At 51.2% G+C, this 20974-nt stretch overlaps 1 protein-coding gene across 3 annotated transcripts in view; it reads left to right on the top strand.

The window, feature by feature from the left end:
* The window catches only part of dnah3 (dynein axonemal heavy chain 3), a 186555-nt gene that overhangs the window by 58948 nt on the left and 106633 nt on the right, over nt 1-20974 (top strand). For all 3 annotated transcript variants that reach the window (XM_038820516.1, XM_038820514.1, XM_038820515.1), the window contains 8 exons: nt 751-874; nt 5025-5178; nt 8342-8486; nt 9390-9601; nt 10826-10917; nt 12554-12668; nt 18461-18577; nt 19080-19259. In XM_038820516.1, coding sequence (XP_038676444.1) covers nt 751-874; nt 5025-5178; nt 8342-8486; nt 9390-9601; nt 10826-10917; nt 12554-12668; nt 18461-18577; nt 19080-19259 — 1139 coding nt within the window. The remainder of the gene's footprint in view (nt 1-750; nt 875-5024; nt 5179-8341; nt 8487-9389; nt 9602-10825; nt 10918-12553; nt 12669-18460; nt 18578-19079; nt 19260-20974) is intronic.

Below are 20974 nucleotides of genomic sequence, written 5' to 3'. Positions count from 1 at the left end.
CTTGTCCTGTGTGCATAGCTACTGATTGTTAGAATGATAGAACAGTGCACCATTGAAGGTGGTTGTCCAGTTCCTCGTGCCTGCATATATCAACACGTGATAACAATACGTTTTGGTTCCTCTTGGGTTTCTTTCGTTGATGGGGATTGGCTGCTACAGTCTCTGTCCTGGCAACTCTGGGACAGTGAGACAATGGGAGAGGGTGAATTTCAACCCTTCCAAACTGTTACTCATGAAAATGACAACTCTCTTCTTCTTGGCTAAGAATATGGTCCCAGAAACTCTATTTTTACAGCAGTAGAAATCGATGCGATTCATCCAAAGTGCTGTAACCCGCGATGTGCTGGAAAGTGGGTGTAGAACTCCCAGGAGACCCGGGAAGGTGATCCAAACATTTTCTAGTCAGAAGAGAGGGCCACACGCGGCACACAGTACGTAGGTCCCAGCCGGGACTACCGATCATGCAGATCCCAATCCGGGCCGGTTTTTAAGAGTTGGTTGCGCTTTCTCCATCCGATTGGCCCTGACCCATCAGTGTGGGAGCCCATATTCCATGTGTCCCATGGGGAGATCCTTTGGGTCGTCCCCGTGGGTCTGTGAGGTTTATTACAGCGGGATTAAACTGAGTGGCAGGTTTCTTTTTATGACCGGCGGCACACACGACGGGCTGAATGGCCTCTTTCAGCGGCGTGACATTTTTATGATTTGGATGATGGCTTTCTGATCGTTAGATTTCTCTTTATCTTAAAGATGATGATATAAGGCTGAACAGTCAGGTCTTCAACTGGCCAGAACAGATTGTACTGATGCTCGATTTACATCGCGACAGGCTGCTGAACAAAAGGGACGATGTAGAAGAGGATCTGAGGAACCGGTCTGTATTCAAAAACATTTCTTACTTAGACTGGGAAATAAAAGTGGAAGGAGAGTTCTTCTCTGTGAAGTGACGTTGTAGCAAGGCAACACGGAATGACACCAATTAAACCTAGGGACATTCTTAATAGATTGGAGTTTGTAAATATACAGAATGAGCTTTAAGTTTCTCTATAACGTCGCCCTGCCTATATCTTCACATTTCGCCAGCAGAGTCTGAATGGCTTGGTCCCCTCCAGTGTTGCTGGAAATACATCCCTGCCAATTCCGGCAGCCCCCCCCCCCATGCCAATTTAAGCTTTAACGAGTTCCAATGAGTAGAAGGCAGGACTTCCACAGTCACCATGAGGCCGTCCAGCCAAACAGATTGGCTGGCAGGTCTCCATACCTCCAGGCACAGCGCTGCAGTGGCCGGAAGAGGAACTGCAGGCAGCTGCCTGGAACCAGTCCCCGGCCCGGAGGAGTGGTATGTGGTAGGGGTTCCTAGGATGGGGAGGGTAATGACCGTCTGGGAAGGTCACAGTGGGATCTCTGGGGATAGGTCGGAGGGGGGGTGGAGGTCCGGACCGGAGGTAACCGGGTCTGAAGGGGATAGTTCCCCTAGTCAGACGGGGGCTTCTGATGGGACAGTGGTGTGGGGCATGTATAAGGCTCTGCCCCATTTGGAATATTGTGAGCAGTATTGGGCCCCGTATCTAAGGAAGGATGCGCTGGCCTTGGAGAGGGTCGAGAGGAGGTTCACAAGAATGATCCCCAGATTGAAGGACTTATCATATGAGGAACGGTTGAGGTCTCTTGATCTGTAATGGAGGAAAAGGGGGAATCTCTTTGAAACTTACAGAATACTGAGAGGCCTGGATAGAGTGGCCGTGGAGAGGGTGTTTCCACTAGTAGGAAAAACTAGAAGCAGAGGGCACAGCCTCAGACTGAAGGGACGATCCTTTAAAACAGAGATGAGGTAGAATTTATTCAGCCAGAGGCTGGAGAATCTGTGCAACTCTTTGCCGCAGAAGGCTGTGGAGGCCATATCACTGAGTGTCTTTAAGACAGAGATAGATAGGTTTGTGATTAACAAGGGGATCAGGGGTTATGGGGAGAAGGCAGGAGAATGGGGATGAGAAACATATCAGTCATGATTGAATGGAAGAGCAGACTCAATGGGCCGAATGGCCTAATTCTGCTCCTATGTCTTATGGTGTTATGTTGGACATGGATTGGCAAGGTGGGAGAATGGACATGGATTGACAAAACCACGAGGGAATTGATACAGGGAGCCCGAGAAGCTGCCCCCCCCCCCCCCCCCCCCCAACCCCACGCCTCCCTTTTTGCTAACCAGGAGATTGCAGGGTTAAACATGCCGGGCTACACGTTGGGTGCAAGCCTCTCCCATTGCTCATTAAATGGGAGTGGCGACAAGACCAGGCCTTTCATTGGGCCACGGCAGGCGACCCCTCCCACCCCATTCGCCAACCTGGCGCCGGCTATCCCACCAATGGCACGCTGTCCCAACTTGTTGCTCCACCGGCCTGTTTTCCCACGGCCCGTTAAATTATACAGGCTTGGCCACAGATTTTTCCCTTTATTCATGTGCTGCACAAACCTTGCTTGTTCTGAAACGATTTTGTACTGTTGTCTGATTTTTATCACCTGCTGTTAGTAGATGTTTTGTGTTCGTACCTCTCGCTGCCATTGTTTCTGAAATGTCAATATTGTTTAATTATTGTGCGGTTTGAATGGTTTCAGGTTTAGTTTGGCCGTTATAGAAATCTTTTCTTCAGGAACTGAAAGCAACGTGATGATAGATGGGCTTTCAAAGAGATCACCTTTTGCAAACATTTGTTATCCAGAGCCATTGTATCCGGGTGATAGGTGTGTTGTTGGGCACTTGCATCATACGTGTGCTTAGCAACACGCCCCGATGTCAAACAGCCCATGGTGTTTTTTCACTAACCCAAGTGTAAGAATCTTTTCAGCAGCAACCAATTAACCTTTACTGAAAACAATTCTCTGTTAAATACAGGGCTTTGGAGAGATTCAAGAAATTACGTGCGCCACCCTCCCGCATCACTTCCATTCATCGGGGGTAAACCGAGTCACAATAAACTCTTTTATCCTGACAGGGAATGACAGCTGACAGCAAATTATGAGGCAGCGATTGGTCGTATGTTTCAGACATGGCGGATCGCGATGATAATGCTCCAGTGGTTTCTGATGTCAACAAGATCTGTTAATTAATTCCTTGCTTAAATTTGGTCGCCAGATACACTGTCCTTCTTTATAAAGTAGATTTCTGACCCCCGTGTGGTGCAAAATGACCGTGAAAGTTCGGAGCGGTACAGGGTGAAGTCTTGGTGCATTCCTGGGCTAGTACTGTGACAATAGGCCCGCTTCCCCTCAAAATGTGTCTTGCGACGGCGTAAAATGTCCAGAAAACATTCTGAACCGTTGACCCTCGTTACACAATGTAGTGAGGGTCAGCATTCAATCAACTTCACTGGAAATAATGCAAACACTCAACTAAACACAGTTGCTATGTCACACTTCATGGCTGTGACCATATTACATCCCTGCGCTCTGAGGCCATTCACTTCTGTGTGAGTAGCGTGTATGTTTTTTTGTTAAGAGCCCTTTTAACACCATTTTTAAGTTCCTGAGGGGCATTGACAGGGTAGATGTGGAAAGGATGCTCCCTCTGGCGGGAGAATGTGGAACTAGGGGGTCACTGTTTGAAAATAAGGGGTCGTTCGTTCAAAATGGAGAGGAGGAGAAATGTTTCTCCCTCCTAGAGGTCCCCCCCGGCAAAAGGCAGTGGAAGAAGAGCCTTTGGATATTTTTTAAGGCAGAGCTGGTTAGATTCTGGATTAACAAAGGGGTAAAAGGTTATCGGGTGAGGCAGGAATGTGGGGTTGAGGTTACAATCAGATCGGCCGTGATCTTACTGAAACGGGTAGCAGGCTCGAGGGGCTGAGTGGCCCACTCCTGCTCCTAATTCGTAAGTAGGTATGTTTATATTCCACTCTCTTGAATTGCTGGCGTGTGATCATAGATGGAGAATCATGCATGTGTGTGAGTGTGTGTGAGTGTGTGTGAGTGTGTGTGAGTGTGAGTGTGAGTGTGTGAGTGTGTGTGTGTGTGAGTGTGAGTGTGTGTGTGTATGTGTGTGAGTGTGTGTGAGTGTGTGTGTGAGTGTATGTGTGTGACACACATGCACAACATGCCGCCCCACATTAATCAGCATGCTCAAATATATCTGCTGCCCTGACCGTTCTGGAGGAGCGCTGCACAGCTCACTGGAGCAGGAGTCGGGACTCATGGTGGCACCTTGCCACAAGGAGAGGCAGCGCCTCAATAATACAAGCAGTGCTGCGTAGGAGGACCGACTGCTGAGCTGCGGTGAAACCCTGTCACCTGTTTGCTAAATGCAGTCCTCTGCAGAAGCCTTGCAGGAGCTCTCCAACATGCATGTATCTGTGCGATTCCAGTCTGAGCTTTAATTGGTGCTTCCTACTCAAGATACTGGCCCCTTGCTTAGATGACCAAGCATGAAACAACACTGCAGTGTTACTGCAGTGATCTCTATATGTGCATGTACACAAGGGGTTAATGTGTAATCAGTAGCACCACATGATCACTAGAGGACTGGACCAACAGGGGTATAAAGGGCAGCCACATTGGGTCTCTGGGTCTCTCTTGGGTGCACTGTGACCAGGGCAATAGCAGACTAGTTCAGATGGCTAGTGGAGTTACGTATAGTTACTGTAGTTAGATCGTGTTAACCTTACCACTAGTATCAAAGTTAAAGTAAAGAACTCATGCAATTATTGTTATAGTTACTCAATAAACCTTTTGCTACTACTGGACAAGTTTGAGTCTTCTTCATCGAGATTCAGAAGACCTGATCACTAACCAAGGTTTGAGTAGCACATGTTACCTACCACACAGGTAACTAAAGTTACTACCTGGGCTCGGAAATCTGCATTCGGGTGCAGTTGACGTCCTGCTCACTTTGTAGTCAGCAGGCGTAGCTCAATCGCTCATCGGCCGTTTTCAGGGGGCCTTTGAACTTAACCCCTTTTATTTTCTAGAATTTCAAGTGAGGCTTTTTAACGAATGGCCGCTGCCAGTACAATCTGTCGTGTCTTTTTTCTCAGGATAAAAGAATTTCAGAAGAAGGTGGTGGCGTACGGCAAAGAAGTGGACAGCTTCAAGAAAAAGGAAATTATCACCACCGACGAATTGAGGAACAACGTGGAAAAACTGAGTGAATTAACGAGCAATCTGAATGCAGCCATGGACGAGGCCGATGTGGGTAACCTTTTGGTGCAGTTGATTACAAATCGTTTTGTCTGTCCTCTTTATTCACGGGGCCCCTTTGGCAGCTCGCTTCGATGGGGAGAGGCTCTTGGAACTGGTTATCAGAAGCTCAGTGGACCATTCCAGTGGCTTCTGCCACTTGTGTGCCCTGAGCTGAGTTATTTATAAGACCTACCCTACCCTGCTCTGCCCTGCCTCGCCAACCGTCCAAGTTGGCGCAGAATATTTTGATAAAATTGCTGCAATCCAAACACTGTACAGTCAAGCTTTGCCCCAAAGTTATGATCGCACCGACAATGTGTATGTAGCAGAACGCAGTTTGATCATCTGCAAAGTTCTGTTTAGTTGTGGTGTCTCGCCCTCCCCCTCACTGGAAGTTTATAACATCAAATGTGTCCTTTCTGTTCTCCTAGGAACAATTATTCCTGAATCCAATTTAGTGGCTTGATCCAATTGGAGGATCTCCTGGGAGGCAAGGTCTCCCAGGCACGGCCGTTGAGTGGCGGGAGAATCTGGCAAACGGATATATTTAAATGAGCCACATAGCTTATTTACATATGCTGATTTGGGCCACGCCCAGTGAGGGCAAGATCCAGATCATGGCGTCAAGTCTCGCGAGATTCAACAACCTCATCCTGACACCAAGTCGGGTGCGACCAGGCTGCTGAATTGTGCACAAAATGTGGGATTGTCCCGGGGTTTCCATTCCTCCCCTCACTGAATCTTTAAATTCCTGGAAATATCATCAGGAACTCAGCTGCAGACGATCAGCGGGTCAGGGTCTCAGAACCCGGCAATATGACGCATCCCGGCACCACGCACCTCCTTGCCCTGGGAAAAACATATCTATTGAATTCCATTTCCATTCAGGTGGCACCGTGCTTGGACAGGACACGTCTGTTCCTGGCAGCTTTGCTTCTGATGACAGTTTTCCTAAACTGAGTTTCCATATCCTGTCTCCACCAGGTTGCTGCTTTAGTTCCAAATTATGAGAGTGAGTTTATGGTCATGTTTTTCATGGGAACTATTTATTTAACTTTTCCAGATAGTGGGTAATAGGATATCGTTTATGCAGAATTTCCCCCTGGAGGTTTAATCAGGTAGTTGGGAGTCCACAAAACGACGTGTTGCACCTTTACGGGTTTGGTGTAACCTGTAGTGATGCTCCGTTACCCCGCCCGTGGTCTCAGTCCGCTACCCGGCCCGCATTGGAGGAAGGGGCAAGTCAGTGATTTTCATCCATTCCAATTTGATGAACAGGCTGGAAGCCTGATTCACTCCCCCACTCCCCCCACTCCCCGCCGCTACATTATGCACCAGCCCCCACAGCGGGAACTCCATGTGGAATTTGGTACAAGTTCACCCAAGCGTGACCCTGGTGGGGTGGACCCAGAGGTGGGTCAAGGGTGTCAGTGTATAACAGATACTCGCCATAGTCCATCAGAAGGTCTCCAATGGAAATCCTACCCCCACTCCATTGACAAGGAGGGACATGGGAGTAATCTGACCCCTATCAAACCCCACCCCTCATCAGATCCCTCCGATTGTACCCATCCCATCAGACTTCTCCGATTGCACCCCTCCTATCAGACCCCTCCATCAGACCTCTCCATCAGACCCTCCCATCAGACCCGTCCATCAGACTTTCCCATCAGACCAGTCCATCAGACCCATCCATCAGACCCGTCCATCAGACCCACCCATCAGACCCCTCCATCAGACCCCTCCATCAGACCTCTCCAATTGCTGCCCTCCCATCAGACCCTCCATCTGATCCCCCATCAGACCCGTCCACCAGACCCCCCCCACCAGACCCCCCCACCAGACCCCCCCATCAGAACCCCATCAGACCCGTCCATCAGACCCGTCCATCAGACCCCTCCATCAGACCCATCATCTGACCCTCCATCAGACCCGTCCATCAGACCCACCCATCAGACCCCTCCATCAGACCCGTCCATCAGACCCACCCATCAGACCCCTCCATCAGACCTCTCCAATTGCTGCCCTACCATCAGACACTCCATCTGATCCCCCATCAGACCCGTCCACCAGACCCCCCCACCAAACCCCTCCACCAGACCCCCCCCATCAGAACCCCCATCAGAGCCCCATTAGACCCCTCCATTAGACCCCTCCAAATGCACCCCTCCCATCACACTCCTCCACCTGATTCCCCGTCTGACCCCCAGCAGTGATTGATTGTTTTTTTACTCCAGGGACAGGTGCTTGCTGGATTGTTTAGTATCTTTCCCTTCACACTTGAATGCATCCGAATGACTCTTTGATACTAGCCACAATGTTATAAATGTTATAGTCTTGCTAAGGGGGGGCGGGCCCTGCATCTGGACCTCAGGATTGGACGATCCGCTCAAAATGGCAACCTGATATCGGGATTCCGACGCACTCCGGCAAACTCTCCACCATCCACATGTTTGTTTGGTTAAGGAGAGAGACTCGCACCAATGTCCCGCTCCCATCTCCAGCGGAGACCAGTCCCAATTCTCCTCTGGTTTGCAGCACCCTGGCTCCAGAATGGAGAACTCTTTGTGGGTTAAAGAGCTGACCTTGGCTTTGGGGGCATGAGGGGACGGGGGGGTGTATGGGGGGCATACACGGTACAGCATTAGGGGGTATGTAGAAGGACAGAATTTGGTAGAGGGGCATCAGGGAGACCTTTAGAACTTATTTTCTAAAAGGTCCCCTTGTGTGAATTAGGTTTCATGACTCCGCTAAAACTAAGGGACATAGTTTAAGAATAAGAGGCCTCCGTTTTGAGACGAAGGTGAGGAGAAATCTTTTTGCTCAGGGGGTCGGTCATTAGTCGGGAGAATGTTCTTCCCCAGAGAGCATTGAAGGCTTCGACATTGAATCTGCTCAAGGATGAGGTAGACTGATTTTTGGTAGTCAAGGGATTATAGGGGGGTGGGGGGCAGACAATAATGGGGAGTTGAGACCACAACCAGGTCAACCCCGATCTTATCGAGTGGCAAAGCAGGCACGAAGGGCCGAATGGCCTGTTCCGTTGCATCGTCCGGATGCTGACCGCTTCCTATCGTACAGTGAATAACCCAAAGATCGGGGCCTAACATTGGGCTTCTTCTAAGTTGGTGCCAGGCACGTTGGTCATGAACTCCGCTCTCTGTTTTGAAAGGCTATAAACCAAGAAGAGGAGTTGCTGGAGCACAAGGTGACGCAATTCCCCCAGTTACTGGTCACCGTGGGACAGAAGCAGCCTTACGAGCAGCTGTGGAACACGGCTTATAAATTCTACACCAAGTCAGAGATGTGGATGAATGGTGAGTTTCAAAAGATACAAAGAGAGACAAACAAAGGGACCTCTTCTGTGAAAACTGGAGAAAAGATGGCTGGAGCAGTTTCCATCTCCCAAGTGCAACACAAACCAAAAGATAATCCCCCCATCATTAACACTGCAATTAAGTTACTGTGGAAAGCCCCTAGTTGCCACACTCCGGCACCTGTTCGGGTCACAGAGGGAGAATTCAGAATGTCCAATTCACCTAACAGCACGTCTTTCGGGACTTGTGGGAGGAAACCGGAGCACCCGGAGGAAACCCACGCAGACACGGGGAGAACGTGCAGACTCCGCACAGACAGTCACCCAAGCCGGGAATCGAACCTGGGTCCCTGGCGCTGTGAAGCCGCAGTGCTAACCACTGTGCTACCGTGCCTCCTAATAGAATCTTATAGATTACTGTGAGGGGAATTAAGAAAAGTAGGGAGATTGTACAATGCTGAGACCACACCTGAAGTATCGTGTACAGCTTTGGTCTCCTTATTTGAAGAAAGATGTAAATGTGTTGGAAGCGGTTCAGAGCAGGTTTACCAGATGGAATATATGGGCTGTCTGACGAGGAAAGATTGGAGAGGTTAGGCTTGTACCCACAGCAGATGAGAGGTAATTTAATTGAAACATATAGGGCCGGTTTCTCCGTCATTTAAAATGGAGGTTAGGATAATTATTTTCTCTCAGATTCGGGAATCTCGGCCATGGAAACAGACGCTCTCAGTTCTGCTGAGATTGCCCAGTATTTTCTGTTTCTGTTTCAGATTCCAGCCTCCGCAGTAATTTGGTTTCATGTTATTGTCTAATATTCGACTTGTGTGTTTGAGTAAAGAGACTTTAGTTCTGATCATTCCAATCATTTACTGTGGCGATTTCTATCCCCAACATTTTCCAGGATCCTTTCAAGGCCTAGACGCTGAAGAGATCACGAACGACGTTTCGACCATGTGGAGAACGATGTACAAACTGACCAAGACGTTTTCAGACGTCTCCGGACCCAAGCGTGTCGCGGAAAATGCAAAGCTTAAGATTGAGAAATTTAAACCTCATCTTCCGATCATCGCAATCATTTGTAATCCTGGCATTAAGGAGAGGCACTGGTCGGAGGTAATCTTTAAATTGGCATACTGTAGAAATTCCAAACCGTGCCAAAATCAGGGATCCCTGATCTGTTATGCCACTGTACAACACGGGAGGACACAGGGAGGCGCGGCAGCACAGTGGTTAGCACGGTTGCTTCACAGCTCCAGGGTCCCAGGTTCGATTCCCCTCTGGGTCACTGACTGTGCGGAGTTTGCACGTTCTCCCCGTGTGCGCATCGGTTTCCTCCGGGTGCTCCGGTTTCCTCCCACAGTCCGAAGATGTGCAGGTTAGGTGGATTGGCCATGCTCAATTGCCACTCAGTGTCCAAAAAGGTCAGGTAGGGTTACTGGGTTACGGGATAGGGTGGAGGTGTGGGCTTGGGAAGGGTGCTCTTTCCAAGGGCCGGTGCAGACCCGATGGGCCGAGTGGCCTTCTTCTGCACTGTAAATTCTATGATTCTATGATAACTTCCGCTTTCAATAGTTGTCTCAAGTGAAAGAGAAAAGCAGACCTGATTTTCTATCATCCTTCGGTGGCATGTGAATGTCTTCCTCTGATTTCCCTGGAACGGAGTGGCTCGCCTGGCCATTTCAGAGAGGGCAGTTCAGGATCAACGACATTGCTGTGGGTCTGGAGTCACGGGTCGGCCAGACCGGGTAGCGACGGCAGATTTCCTTCCCTAGAGGGCAGCAGTGAGCTGGCTGGGTTTTTTCTTTACAACACTTGCGACTGGGGTTTTTCAGCTCCCGATTTTCATTAACTGAATTCAACTTCTACCAGCCGCCGCACTGGGATTTGGACCCACGTCCCCACAGCCTGAGGCTCCTGGATGAATAGACCGGTGACATTGCCCACCACGCCACCATCACCCCTAAATGAGCCAATCTTTCAAGCTGTTGGTGAAAATTAAAATGGTGGTAACCACGTTACCACTGAATCACGGTCAAGTGGGGCTCTAATGCAAATTCCTCCTCTATGGGAGACTGGAGGCAGCAAAGGTTTAAAGAAGAACAAAGGCGAGCAATTTGTAAACAGGGCATAACTTTTGACATCTAATTATTGTTGTCTAAAACATGTACCTCAAAGAAACAAATCTCCCTCCGCTGCTTCCTCTGCAGGATGGGAGTGGGGGGAGCAAATGAAGGATAAATAAAAAAATCTACGCAATTGACAAACGTCTATCGTTTAAAACAAAAATACAATTTCCCGCGGCTTCATAACCTGTGCTGACTGATGGTTTATTTTCAGATCAGTGAAATTGTTGGATTTGAGGTGAAACCAGACAAGGACACCACCTTGCAGCAAATGTTAGAGTTTGGACTTGCAAATTTCAGTGAGAGGTAAACAATTGTTTTGCCCCACCCTGAGCAAAACTCCTTTCGATCTTTCTCAACGCTTGCACAGCGCACCAAACGAGGTTGGATTATCACCCGCCTCCCACCTTCCTCTGTGCAGATCGGAATGTAGCCCCCAGGACTGGAGGGGGTGAGGGGGAGATTCACCAGGATGTTGCCGGGGATGGAACGTTTAAGTTATGAAGAGAGGTTGGATAGGCTTGGGTTGTTTTCGTTGGAGCAGAGAAGACTGAGGGGTGATCTGATCGAGTTGTACAGGATTATGAGGGGCGTGGATAGGGTGGATAGGGAGCAGCTGTTTCCCTTAGTTGAAGGGTCAGTTACGAGGGGGACACAAGTTCAAGGTCAGGGGCAGGAGATTTAGGGGGGATGTGAGGAAAATATTTTTTACCCTGAGGGTGGTGAGGGTCTGGAATGCGCTGCCTGGGAGGGTGGTGAGGGTCTGGAATGCGCTGCCTGGGAGGGGGGTGAGGGTCTGGAATGCGCTGCCTGGGAGGGGGTGAGGGTCTGGAATGTGCTGCCTGGGAGGGGGGTGAGGGTCCGGAATGCGCTGCCTGGGAGGGGGGTGAGGGTCTGGAATGCACTGCCTGGGAGGGGGGTGAGGGTCCGGAATGGTAGGTAGGTCAAGGGTTTTTCACATGTCGGTGCAGACTCGATGGGCCGAAGGGCCTCTTCTGCACCATGTGATTCTGCGGACGATTCCAAGAGTGACCCTCACCCTCCCTATTATGTGGAGTGAGTAACTGTTTAACCTGCCCCATTGCCCCATTATGATGGTGCTGCTGATATGAGGAGCTCCCCATGAGCCTTGCCACACATCAGACTATACATCAAATTGTTATGGTTCAGTAGGAGGCCATTCAGCCCATCGTTTCTCCCCAGCCCTCCAACTGAGCAACTCACTTAGCGCCATTCCCACTCCTTCTGCCTGGAACTGCCAAGGGTGGGGCCTGAAGGGGGAAGGGGAGAATGTGACGATCCCATTCCGGGGTGCTGCTCACTTTGGAGGGGGGGGGGGGTTCTTGCCAACAATTGGGGGTGGGGGCAAGTTGCCAGCAATTGGGTGGACTGCAAGCTTATTCTGAGATTGGAGTGTCCTTTAAATTTGGTTCCCGCTCTCTGAGGGGCGGGATCTCAGAACCGGGTTCAATTCCGACCTCGGGTCACTGTCTGTGTGGAGTCTGCACGTTCTCCCCGTGTCTGCGTGAGTTTCCTCCGGGAGCTCCAGTTTCCTCCCACAGTCCAAAGATGTGCAGGTTAGGTGGATTGGCCATGCTAAATTTCCCCTTAGTATCCAAAGGTTAGGTGGGGTTATGGGGATAGGGCGGAGGGGTGGGCCATGGTGGGGTGCTCTTTCGATAGGACAGTACAGCCTCGAAGGGCCGAACAGCCTCCTTCTGCACTGTCGGGTTTCTGTGATATACTTCATGGTATTCACTGAACTGGAGAGAAAAGGGTTGGATGTGTGAGTGTGTGAGCATGTGTGTGTGTCTCTCTCTCTCTTTAAAATTTGTAAATGTATACATTAAAACAATATTGCAAAGTCAAGGAATAACGAAAAATGGTAATAAGTTCTACCAGCGATAAATAATAAAATTAATTGTAAATAACTTTTATTTAGATTGGAAGAGATTGGTGTAGCAGCTAGCAAAGAGTATTCACTGGAGAAAGCGCTCGACAAAATGAAAACAGAATGGGTGGATTTGATCTTCACCTTTACCAAGTACAGGGACACAGTAAGTATATCTGCGACCACAGGAATTCAGGAAATTATCCCCTTCACAGTGTGCCAGGGCAGCTCTTTCAGTTTGGCTTGTTAATCCCGTAAAGTTTCCCCAAATACCAAAATGGAGTCTATTTGAGGGGTTTCAGTTGTCCAGTAACTGCTCTTTTGGGCGATGCCTGGTTCCAACTCCGGTCTCAAATCTTTTGGTCCTTCACCGGCCATGGGACCTTCAGGTCCCGCTGGTGGCAACGCCCCCGGCCCCAGGTTCCCCAGAAGTGGAGGGTACGAGCAACAGGAAAAGCCATTGGCAATGGCGGCATATTCTGGCCAATGGAAGGCTGGGGGGGGTCACACCTGGGAACCTGAAATTTCTACCCGAGATCAATGGTCCTTTCTTTTTTTATAAAATATTTTATTCAAGGCATTTTCATCTAAACAAACAAAAGCAGAAGAACCAGACAAGATTATAAACAACCCACACCCACTCCACTCCCCCCTGCTCCCCTAATACCACCCCCTCCTCATAGAACATAGAACATACAGTGCAGAAGGAGGCTATTTGGCCCATTGAGTCTGCACTGACCCACTTAAGCCCTCACTTCCACCCTATCCCCATAACCCAATAACCCCTCCTAACCTTTTTTGGACACTAAGGGCAATTTAGCAAGGCCAATCCACCTAACCTGCTCATCTTTGGACTGGGGGAGGAAACCGGAACACCCGGAAGAAACCCATGCACACACGGGGAGAACATGCAGACTCCGCACAGGCAGAGACCCAGTAGAGAATTGAACCTGGGACCCTGGCGCTGTGAAGCCACAGGGCTATCCACCTGTGCGACCGTGCGCCCGTCTTTCCCATTTTTACCCTCTCCCCTTGCTGCCCTCTCAATCCGCCTCCGTGTGAACGCATTGATCGACCCCCTCAAGACAAACTTGACCTTCTCCAGCCTTAGGAATTCCGCCAGGATGCTTTCCCACATTCCCGTTTTTGGCGGCTCCAAGTCCCACCACCTGAGCAAATTCCGTCTCCGGGCTATCAGGGAGGCAAAGGCCAAAACATCGGCCTCTCTCACCCCCTGGACTCCCGGGTCTTCCAACACCCTGAAGATCGCCACCTCTAGGCTCAGGGCGACCTTTACCCCCCCCCCCCCCCCCCCCCCCCCCAGCACTTTGGATATTACGTCTGCGAACCCCTGCCAGAACCTATTCAGCTTCGGACACGCTCAGAACATATGGACGTGATTCGCAGCCCTCCCCGCGCACCAACCTCTATCCCTTCAAAGAACCTATTTGTCCTCACCACCGTCATATGCACCTTATATATCACTTTAAACTGGATGAGGCTTAACCTTACACACGACGAGGATGTGATCACTCTCCGCAAGGCCTCTGGTCACATTTCGGCCCCCACCTCCCCTCTAACCTCGCAGATTTCCCCTCTATGAACAGATCACAAATCGCTCAATCCCTGCCTGCCGCCACCCTGTAACCAACCCTGTCGGCACAAACCTACGGTTGTGGCAGATCGGTGCCCACACCGAGGCACCCGCTTGGTGTTTGCTGCCCGTCTGCTGAATTGAGCCGAGACCAGGGTCACCAAGTTAGAGTGGCCCCTTTGTCCTGGAAATGGATGATTAGCCCATTGGTAAGTCAAAGTTAACTTCATGGGCGTGATTCTCCGCACCCGGGAGAAATCGTGAGGCTGGCGTCAAAAACGGGCAGGTTTGACGCCAGCCTCCGCCCCCCCCCGACCGGGAACCGATTCTGGTCCCCGGTCGGGGCTAGCATCCCGCGGCCGTGAACTCCGGCATCGCGGGCTTAACGAATTTCGTTAAGCCCGCTAGCCAGAGTTAGCGACGGCTGACGCGTCACATGACGTCAGCCGCACATGCGCGGATTGGACGACTCCAACCCGCGTATGCGCGGATGACGTCATCACGCATTTGCGTGAAACCCGCGCATGCGCGGGCCGGGATGCCCCTCAGCCGCCCCGCGAATGGATACAGCGGGGTGGCGGAAGGATAAAGAGTGCGCGGGGTAAGTACCCGCTGCCCACGATCGGTGCCCACCGATCGCGGGCCCATGGCACCCTTGGCACGGCCGTGGTACTGCCGTGCCAATCGGTGCCATGGTTCCCCAGATCGGGACTTTACGGCCGTTTTTACGAACGGTCAGACCAGGTGTGATTGACGTTCATAAAAACGGCCGTAAAGGCCTTGGAAATCGGCCCATCGGCCAGCTGAGAATCGCTGCTCGCTGTAAAAAAACGGCGGGCAGCGATTCGTGTCGGGAGGCGGGCGTGGGGGGGGGGGGGGAATAGCGGGAGGGCGTCGGAACAGCGTGGCCATAAAAATTTACGCCGCCCGCTATTCTCCGCCCCGTCGTGAGTGCGGTGAATTCCGCCCCATGTGTTTGTTTGGTGGTCAGGTCAGAACCGGGGCATGGGGGCATTCAGAGTGAAACTTCCCACTGCCCGAGAGGCTCCTTGGTGTAAGGTGGTAATATGAATGGGGCGGGATTCACTGTCGGCCTGTACCGAAATCGGGATAGGCGATCGAGCGGAGAATTGGTTCTGACATCGAAATCGGGGTGGTGCTGTGTTCACATCAAATCGCAATTCTCCGGTGTCTCGACAGCGGCGTCAATGCATTCCGGAACGCACATACCGTTCACATATCATTACCGGGCCTGACCCGGTATTCTCCGGGTCCTCCGCGATTCTCCGCCTCCACCAGGGGGAGAATTCCTGGCGGCAAGGCTCATCTGGGGCGGGATTCTCCGACCCCACGCAGGGTCGGAGAATTGGCGGGAAGCGGCGTAATTTCCGCTCCCGCAGGTTTCGTAATTCTCCCGCCGGTAAAAAACCGGCGTTGTGCAAATCCCGTCGGCAGCCTGTGAAAACAGCTGGCGCCGGCGGGATTTCATTTTATTTGCACTGACCTGAAATCTCCGGCCCGGATGGGCCGAAGTCCCGCCACGGGTCACGGGTCACGTCGGCGAAAATCACAGTTGATTTAAAACGGCCTCAACCATTGATGATGGTTGACGCCGTTCAGTGTCGGGGGTGGGTTGAGGCATTGGGGGGGGGGGGGGGGGGTTGAGGTAGGGGTGGTGAGGGGGGGGTTGAGGTAGGGGTGGTGAGGGGGGGTTGAGATAGGGGGGGTTGAGGTAGGGGTGGTGAGGGGGGGGTTGAGGTAGGGGTGGTGAGGGGGGGGTTGAGGTAGGGGTGGTGAGGGGGGGTTGAGGTAGGTGTGGTGAGGGGGGGTTGAGGTAGGGGTGGTGAGGGGGGGTTGAGGTAGGGGTGGTGAGGGGGGGTTGAGGTAGGGGTGGTGAGGGGGGGTTGAGGTAGGGGTGGTGAGGGGGGGTTGGGGTAGGGGGCAGCGGCGGACAGAGGGGGGGGCGACGGTGCGTTGGCCCCGGGCATCCGTCGCCCCCCCTCTCTGCCCGCCGCTGCCCCCAAACCCCCCCCCCCCCACAAATGCCGGAACACACACACACCCCCCCCCCCCCCCAAATGCCGGAACACACACCCCCCCCCCCCCAAATGCCGGAACACACCCCCCCCCCCAAATGCCGGAACACACCCCCCCCCCAAATGCCGGAACACACCCCCCCCCCAAATGCCGGAACACCCCCCCCCCCCCATATGCCGGAACACCCCCCCCCCATATGCCGGAACACACACACCCCCCCCCCCCCCCAAATGCCGGAACACACACCCCCCCCCCCAAATGCCGGAACACACACCCCCCCCCCCAAATGCCGGAACACACACACCCCCCCCCCAAATGCCGGAACACACCCCCCCCCCCCCAAATGCCGGAACACACCCCCCCCCCCCATATGCCGGAACACACACACACCCCCCCCCCCCAAATGCCGAAACACACACCCCCCCCCCCAAATGCCGGAACACACACCCCCCCCCCCCCCAAATGCCGGAACACACACACCCCCCCCCCCAAATGCCGGAACACACCCCCCCCCCCAAATGCCGGAACACACACCCCCCCCCCCCCAAATGCCGGAACACACACCCCCCCCCCACCCACCCCCCACCCCCAAATGCCGGAACACACACCCCCAAATGCCGGAACACACACCCCCACCCCCCCAAATGCCGGAACACACACCCCCACCCCCCCAAATGCCGGAACACACACCCCCACCCCCCCAAATGCCGGAACACACACCCCCATCCCCCCAAATGCCGGAACACACACCCCCACCCCCCCACATGCCGGAACACACACCCCCACCCTCCCAAATGCCGGAACACACACACACACACCCCCCCCCCCCCCGTCTCTCTCCTCCTTATCCTCCAAAAAACGCCGGGTCTCACCACTTCCGCAGCTGGTGAAACTGACGCGTATCGCGTCAGTCAGCTGCTAGCCCCTCCGGGAACGAAGAATAGCGGCCTTAAAGAAGGCCCCGGCGCCGGAGTGATTAACACCGATTTTTTTCGCAGGCAACCCGCGTTACGAAGGGCTACGGAGAATCCCGCCCCTTTTCTTTCAAAAATCGTGAATCAGGCGCGGTGGCTGCTGAGGGATAGAGAAGGGGAGTAATTGGAAGGTGTCCAACATCGCCATAGTTTATGCTGTCAGTTGTGCAGCTGGCCAGAGTGGCTTCTGCCAGGGGCGAGGGGAAGTCACCAACTTTTTAAAATCATAAACCTTGTTAATCAGCTTTATGGCTGAAAATATCTCCAACCAGGGGGGGGGGGGGGGGGGGGGGGGAGCCAGGAGGTGGGCTGTGGAGGGCGGAGTGGACAGGAACGGGACACCATTGCCGCAGCCGACACGGCAGCCATGCAGCTGCGCACACCGCTAACAGCCCACTGTGAACCTTAGGGCCACGGGTCGTATAGGCCCCCCCCCCCCCAACCTCCCCCCCAGGGCACCCCCCTCGGTGCCCTCTGGCCCCAGCTGACCCATCAGCTGTGTGGGCGCACTCCCGCCCAACCAGTGCCACATTGTTGGATAGGATGAGTGTGTGTGGGGAGTGTGATGTGTATGTGCGGCTGCAACTTGTAGCCTCCTGAGTATCAGTCGCGAAACAGGCAACGGTTTTTAATTGGAATGGGTCGTGTTCCATGCAGCACTGGTGCTAGCCCCTCAGTGGTCCCTATATCGGTCCAGGTTCGGCGCCAATTTTGCTATTGTGAAAGTCCACGAATCCTGCCCCGGCGTCAACACTTAGTCTCAGCTATGGAGAATCCCGCACCGCAGTCTGCGAACTCCCTACCTGAGGAAGGACCTCGTGTGGTGTACCTGCTCTCCATCGCAAATCCCAAACATTAGGGAGAAGGAATGAAGGGAGAGGGGCGGCACGCTAGCACAGGGGTTAGCACTGCTACCTCAAGGACCAGGGTTCAATTCCAGCCTCGGGTGACTGTGTGGAGTTTGCACTTTCTCCCTGTGTGTGCGTGGGTTTCCTCCGGGTGCTCCGGTTTCCTCCCACAGTCCAAAGATGTGCGGGTTAGGTGGATTGGCCATGCTAAATTGCCCTCGGTGACCATAAAGGTTAGGTGGGGTTGCTGAGTTACAGGGATAGGGTGGAGGGGTGGGCTTAAATAGGGTGCTATTTCCAAGTTCCAGTGTAGACTCGATGGGTCAAATGGCCTCCTTTTGCACGGCAAATTCTATGATTCAATTTTTTGCGATAAATTAATATTATTCTGAAGAATTACTGATGTGACCTCGTAATTGCAGCTCAGGAACTTCACGTGAAGGTAATAATGTTTAACTGCTGTGAATCTTATCGCTTATTGATCAGCTGCTCTTGGTGTTTCCAGAATATCAGTATTCTGTCGTCAGTCGACGACATCCAGGTCATGCTGGACGATCATGTCATCAAAACGCAGACCATGCGTGGATCTCCGTATATCAAACCTATTGAAGAAGAATGCAAGGTAGGAGCCGAGCGATAGGGCAGTGAGGTGCCAGCTGAAACACTAAATATGAAAAACCGATGGTGCGCTATGTGTATTTACCTAACTCTGCACAATGGTCTCTGAAATTAAGCACGTCCTCTGTTTAAATGTAAACTCACACCTCCAGATTGGCCTAATTTCAGATTGGGATTTGCAGCAAGATTGAAAATAATGGGTTAGGAAGATAACATTTACCATTGAAATACATTCAGCTATTAAAAGATTTTGTAAAAAAAAGTCATTCCAGATCCACATTTTGCTTTTCGTTTTCTCCATTTTTGTAACTACTGCTTAAAATGTTTTTTAATAATTTGCTGGAGAGCAGGGACCACTTGCAAATTTAATTCTGTTGTCAAAGGTGTTCTTTAAGGATATCCTAATTTCCACCAGATTGGTGGGCTGCTTTTGTTCATTATTTACCTGTCCCATGCGGTATTCCGAATGATGATTTTGATGCCGTGTGTAATTTTCGATAATCTAGATATGGGAGGAGAAGTTGGTGCTGATGCAGAATATTTTAGACGCCTGGTTAAAATGCCAGGCCACCTGGTTGTACCTGGAGCCTATCTTTAGCTCAGAGGATATCATTGCTCAAATGCCAGAGGAAGGTCGTAAGTTTGGCATTGTCGATGGCTACTGGAAAGACATCATGATAGAAGCAGTAAGTAAATCACCCATTCAATTTAGGAACTTCAGTTTTAAGCGGTAGAAAACAGACTCTGAATTCAGGACAGGGAGCTGTAGAGAAAGTGATTGGGTCTCCAGTTTTTCACCTGCACCAGAACCAACTAACTAACACCAAAATGCATCTTTTTTTCCTCGGGTTGATTCTTCTGTTAGTTGAGACTTTTCTGTTTTCCTCCATTCATTTTTGTCTCCACACCTATTTGCACGTCTTTGTCAATCATTGCCGACCCTGAATTGGACACGATGGGAGGTAAGGGAAGGGGAGAGCATGCCCACCTGTGGTCTGATTCCGTTCTGTCTCCCCTTGCACTTAGTCCGGTAGAAATTTAGAGCATAACGTAAGAACGAGGAGCAGGAGTCGGCCATATGGCCCCTCGAGCCTGCTCCGAAATTCAATGAGATCATGGCTGATCTTTTTGTGGACGTAGCTCTACTTACCCGCCCGCTCACCATAACCCTAAATTCCTTTGCTGATCAAAAATCTATCTACCTTTGCCTGAAAAACATTCAATGAAGGAGCCTCAACTGCTTCACTGGGCAAGGAATTCCATAGATTCACAACCCTTTGGGCGAAGAGGTTCCTCCTCAACTCAGTCCTAAATCTGCTCCCCCTCATTTTGAGGCTATGCCCCCTAGTTCTGCTTTCACCCGCCTGTGGAAACAACCTGCCCGCATCTATCCTATCTATTCCCTTTATATTTTTATATGTTTCTATAAGATCACCCCACATTCTTCTAAATTCCAATGAGTATAGTCCCAGTCTACTTAGTCTCTTCTCATAAGCTAATCTTCTTAACTCCGGAATCAACCTAGTGAATCTCCCCTGCACCCCCTCCAGTGCCAATACATCCTTTCTCAAGTAAGGAGACCAAAACTGTACACAGTACTCCAGATGTGGCCTCCCCAGCACTCTATACAGCTGCAACATAACCTCCCTGTTTTTAAACTCCATCCCTCGAACAATGAAGGACAATATTCCATTTGCCTTCTTAATTACTTGCTGCACCTGCAGACCAACGTTTTGCGATTTATGCACAAGGACATCCAGGTCCCTCTGCACAGCAGCATGTTGCAATTTTTCACCATTTAAATAACAGTCCATTTTGGTGCGACTCCTACCAAAATGGATGACCTCACATTTATCAACATTGAACTCCATCTGCCCCAGACCCTTGCCCACTCACTTAAACTATCTATATGCCTCTGCAGACTTTCAGTGTCCTCTGTACACTTGGCTCTACCACTCCTCTTAGTGTCATCTGTGAACTTTGACACATTACACTTGGGTCTACCACTAGAGGGGGAGAGTGCTTCTAGCACACGGTGATGGGCCAAATACACGGCGATTGTTAAAATACTGCTGCACTCTTTATCAGTGTTAGTAATCTGATAAGACTATTGATTCCATTTCTTTGCCATTACCAACCTGTTAACAGTAGGTACCAATGCACAGTCCTTGTGGAGACAAAGTCCCATCTTCACACCGAAGATGTTCCCCATTGTATTGTATAGTACAGTGCTAAATGAAATAGTTTCAGAAAAGATTCAGCGTCTCAATACCGTCCCCGCACATCCCGCTGTTGCGTGCTTTGCATTGTTCTTCAGGGTGCTGAAGATTGTAGTGTTTAACAAAGAAAGCTAATTTATTACACTACACTGAATTAGATTCGAACATTTGCTAAAGAATTA

This window comes from Scyliorhinus canicula, chromosome 15 (assembly GCF_902713615.1).
Source record: "Scyliorhinus canicula chromosome 15, sScyCan1.1, whole genome shotgun sequence".
NCBI lineage: Eukaryota > Metazoa > Chordata > Chondrichthyes > Carcharhiniformes > Scyliorhinidae > Scyliorhinus > Scyliorhinus canicula.
The sequence above is the reverse complement of the archived record's forward strand: the minus strand, read 5'-3'. Positions and strand labels throughout refer to the sequence as shown.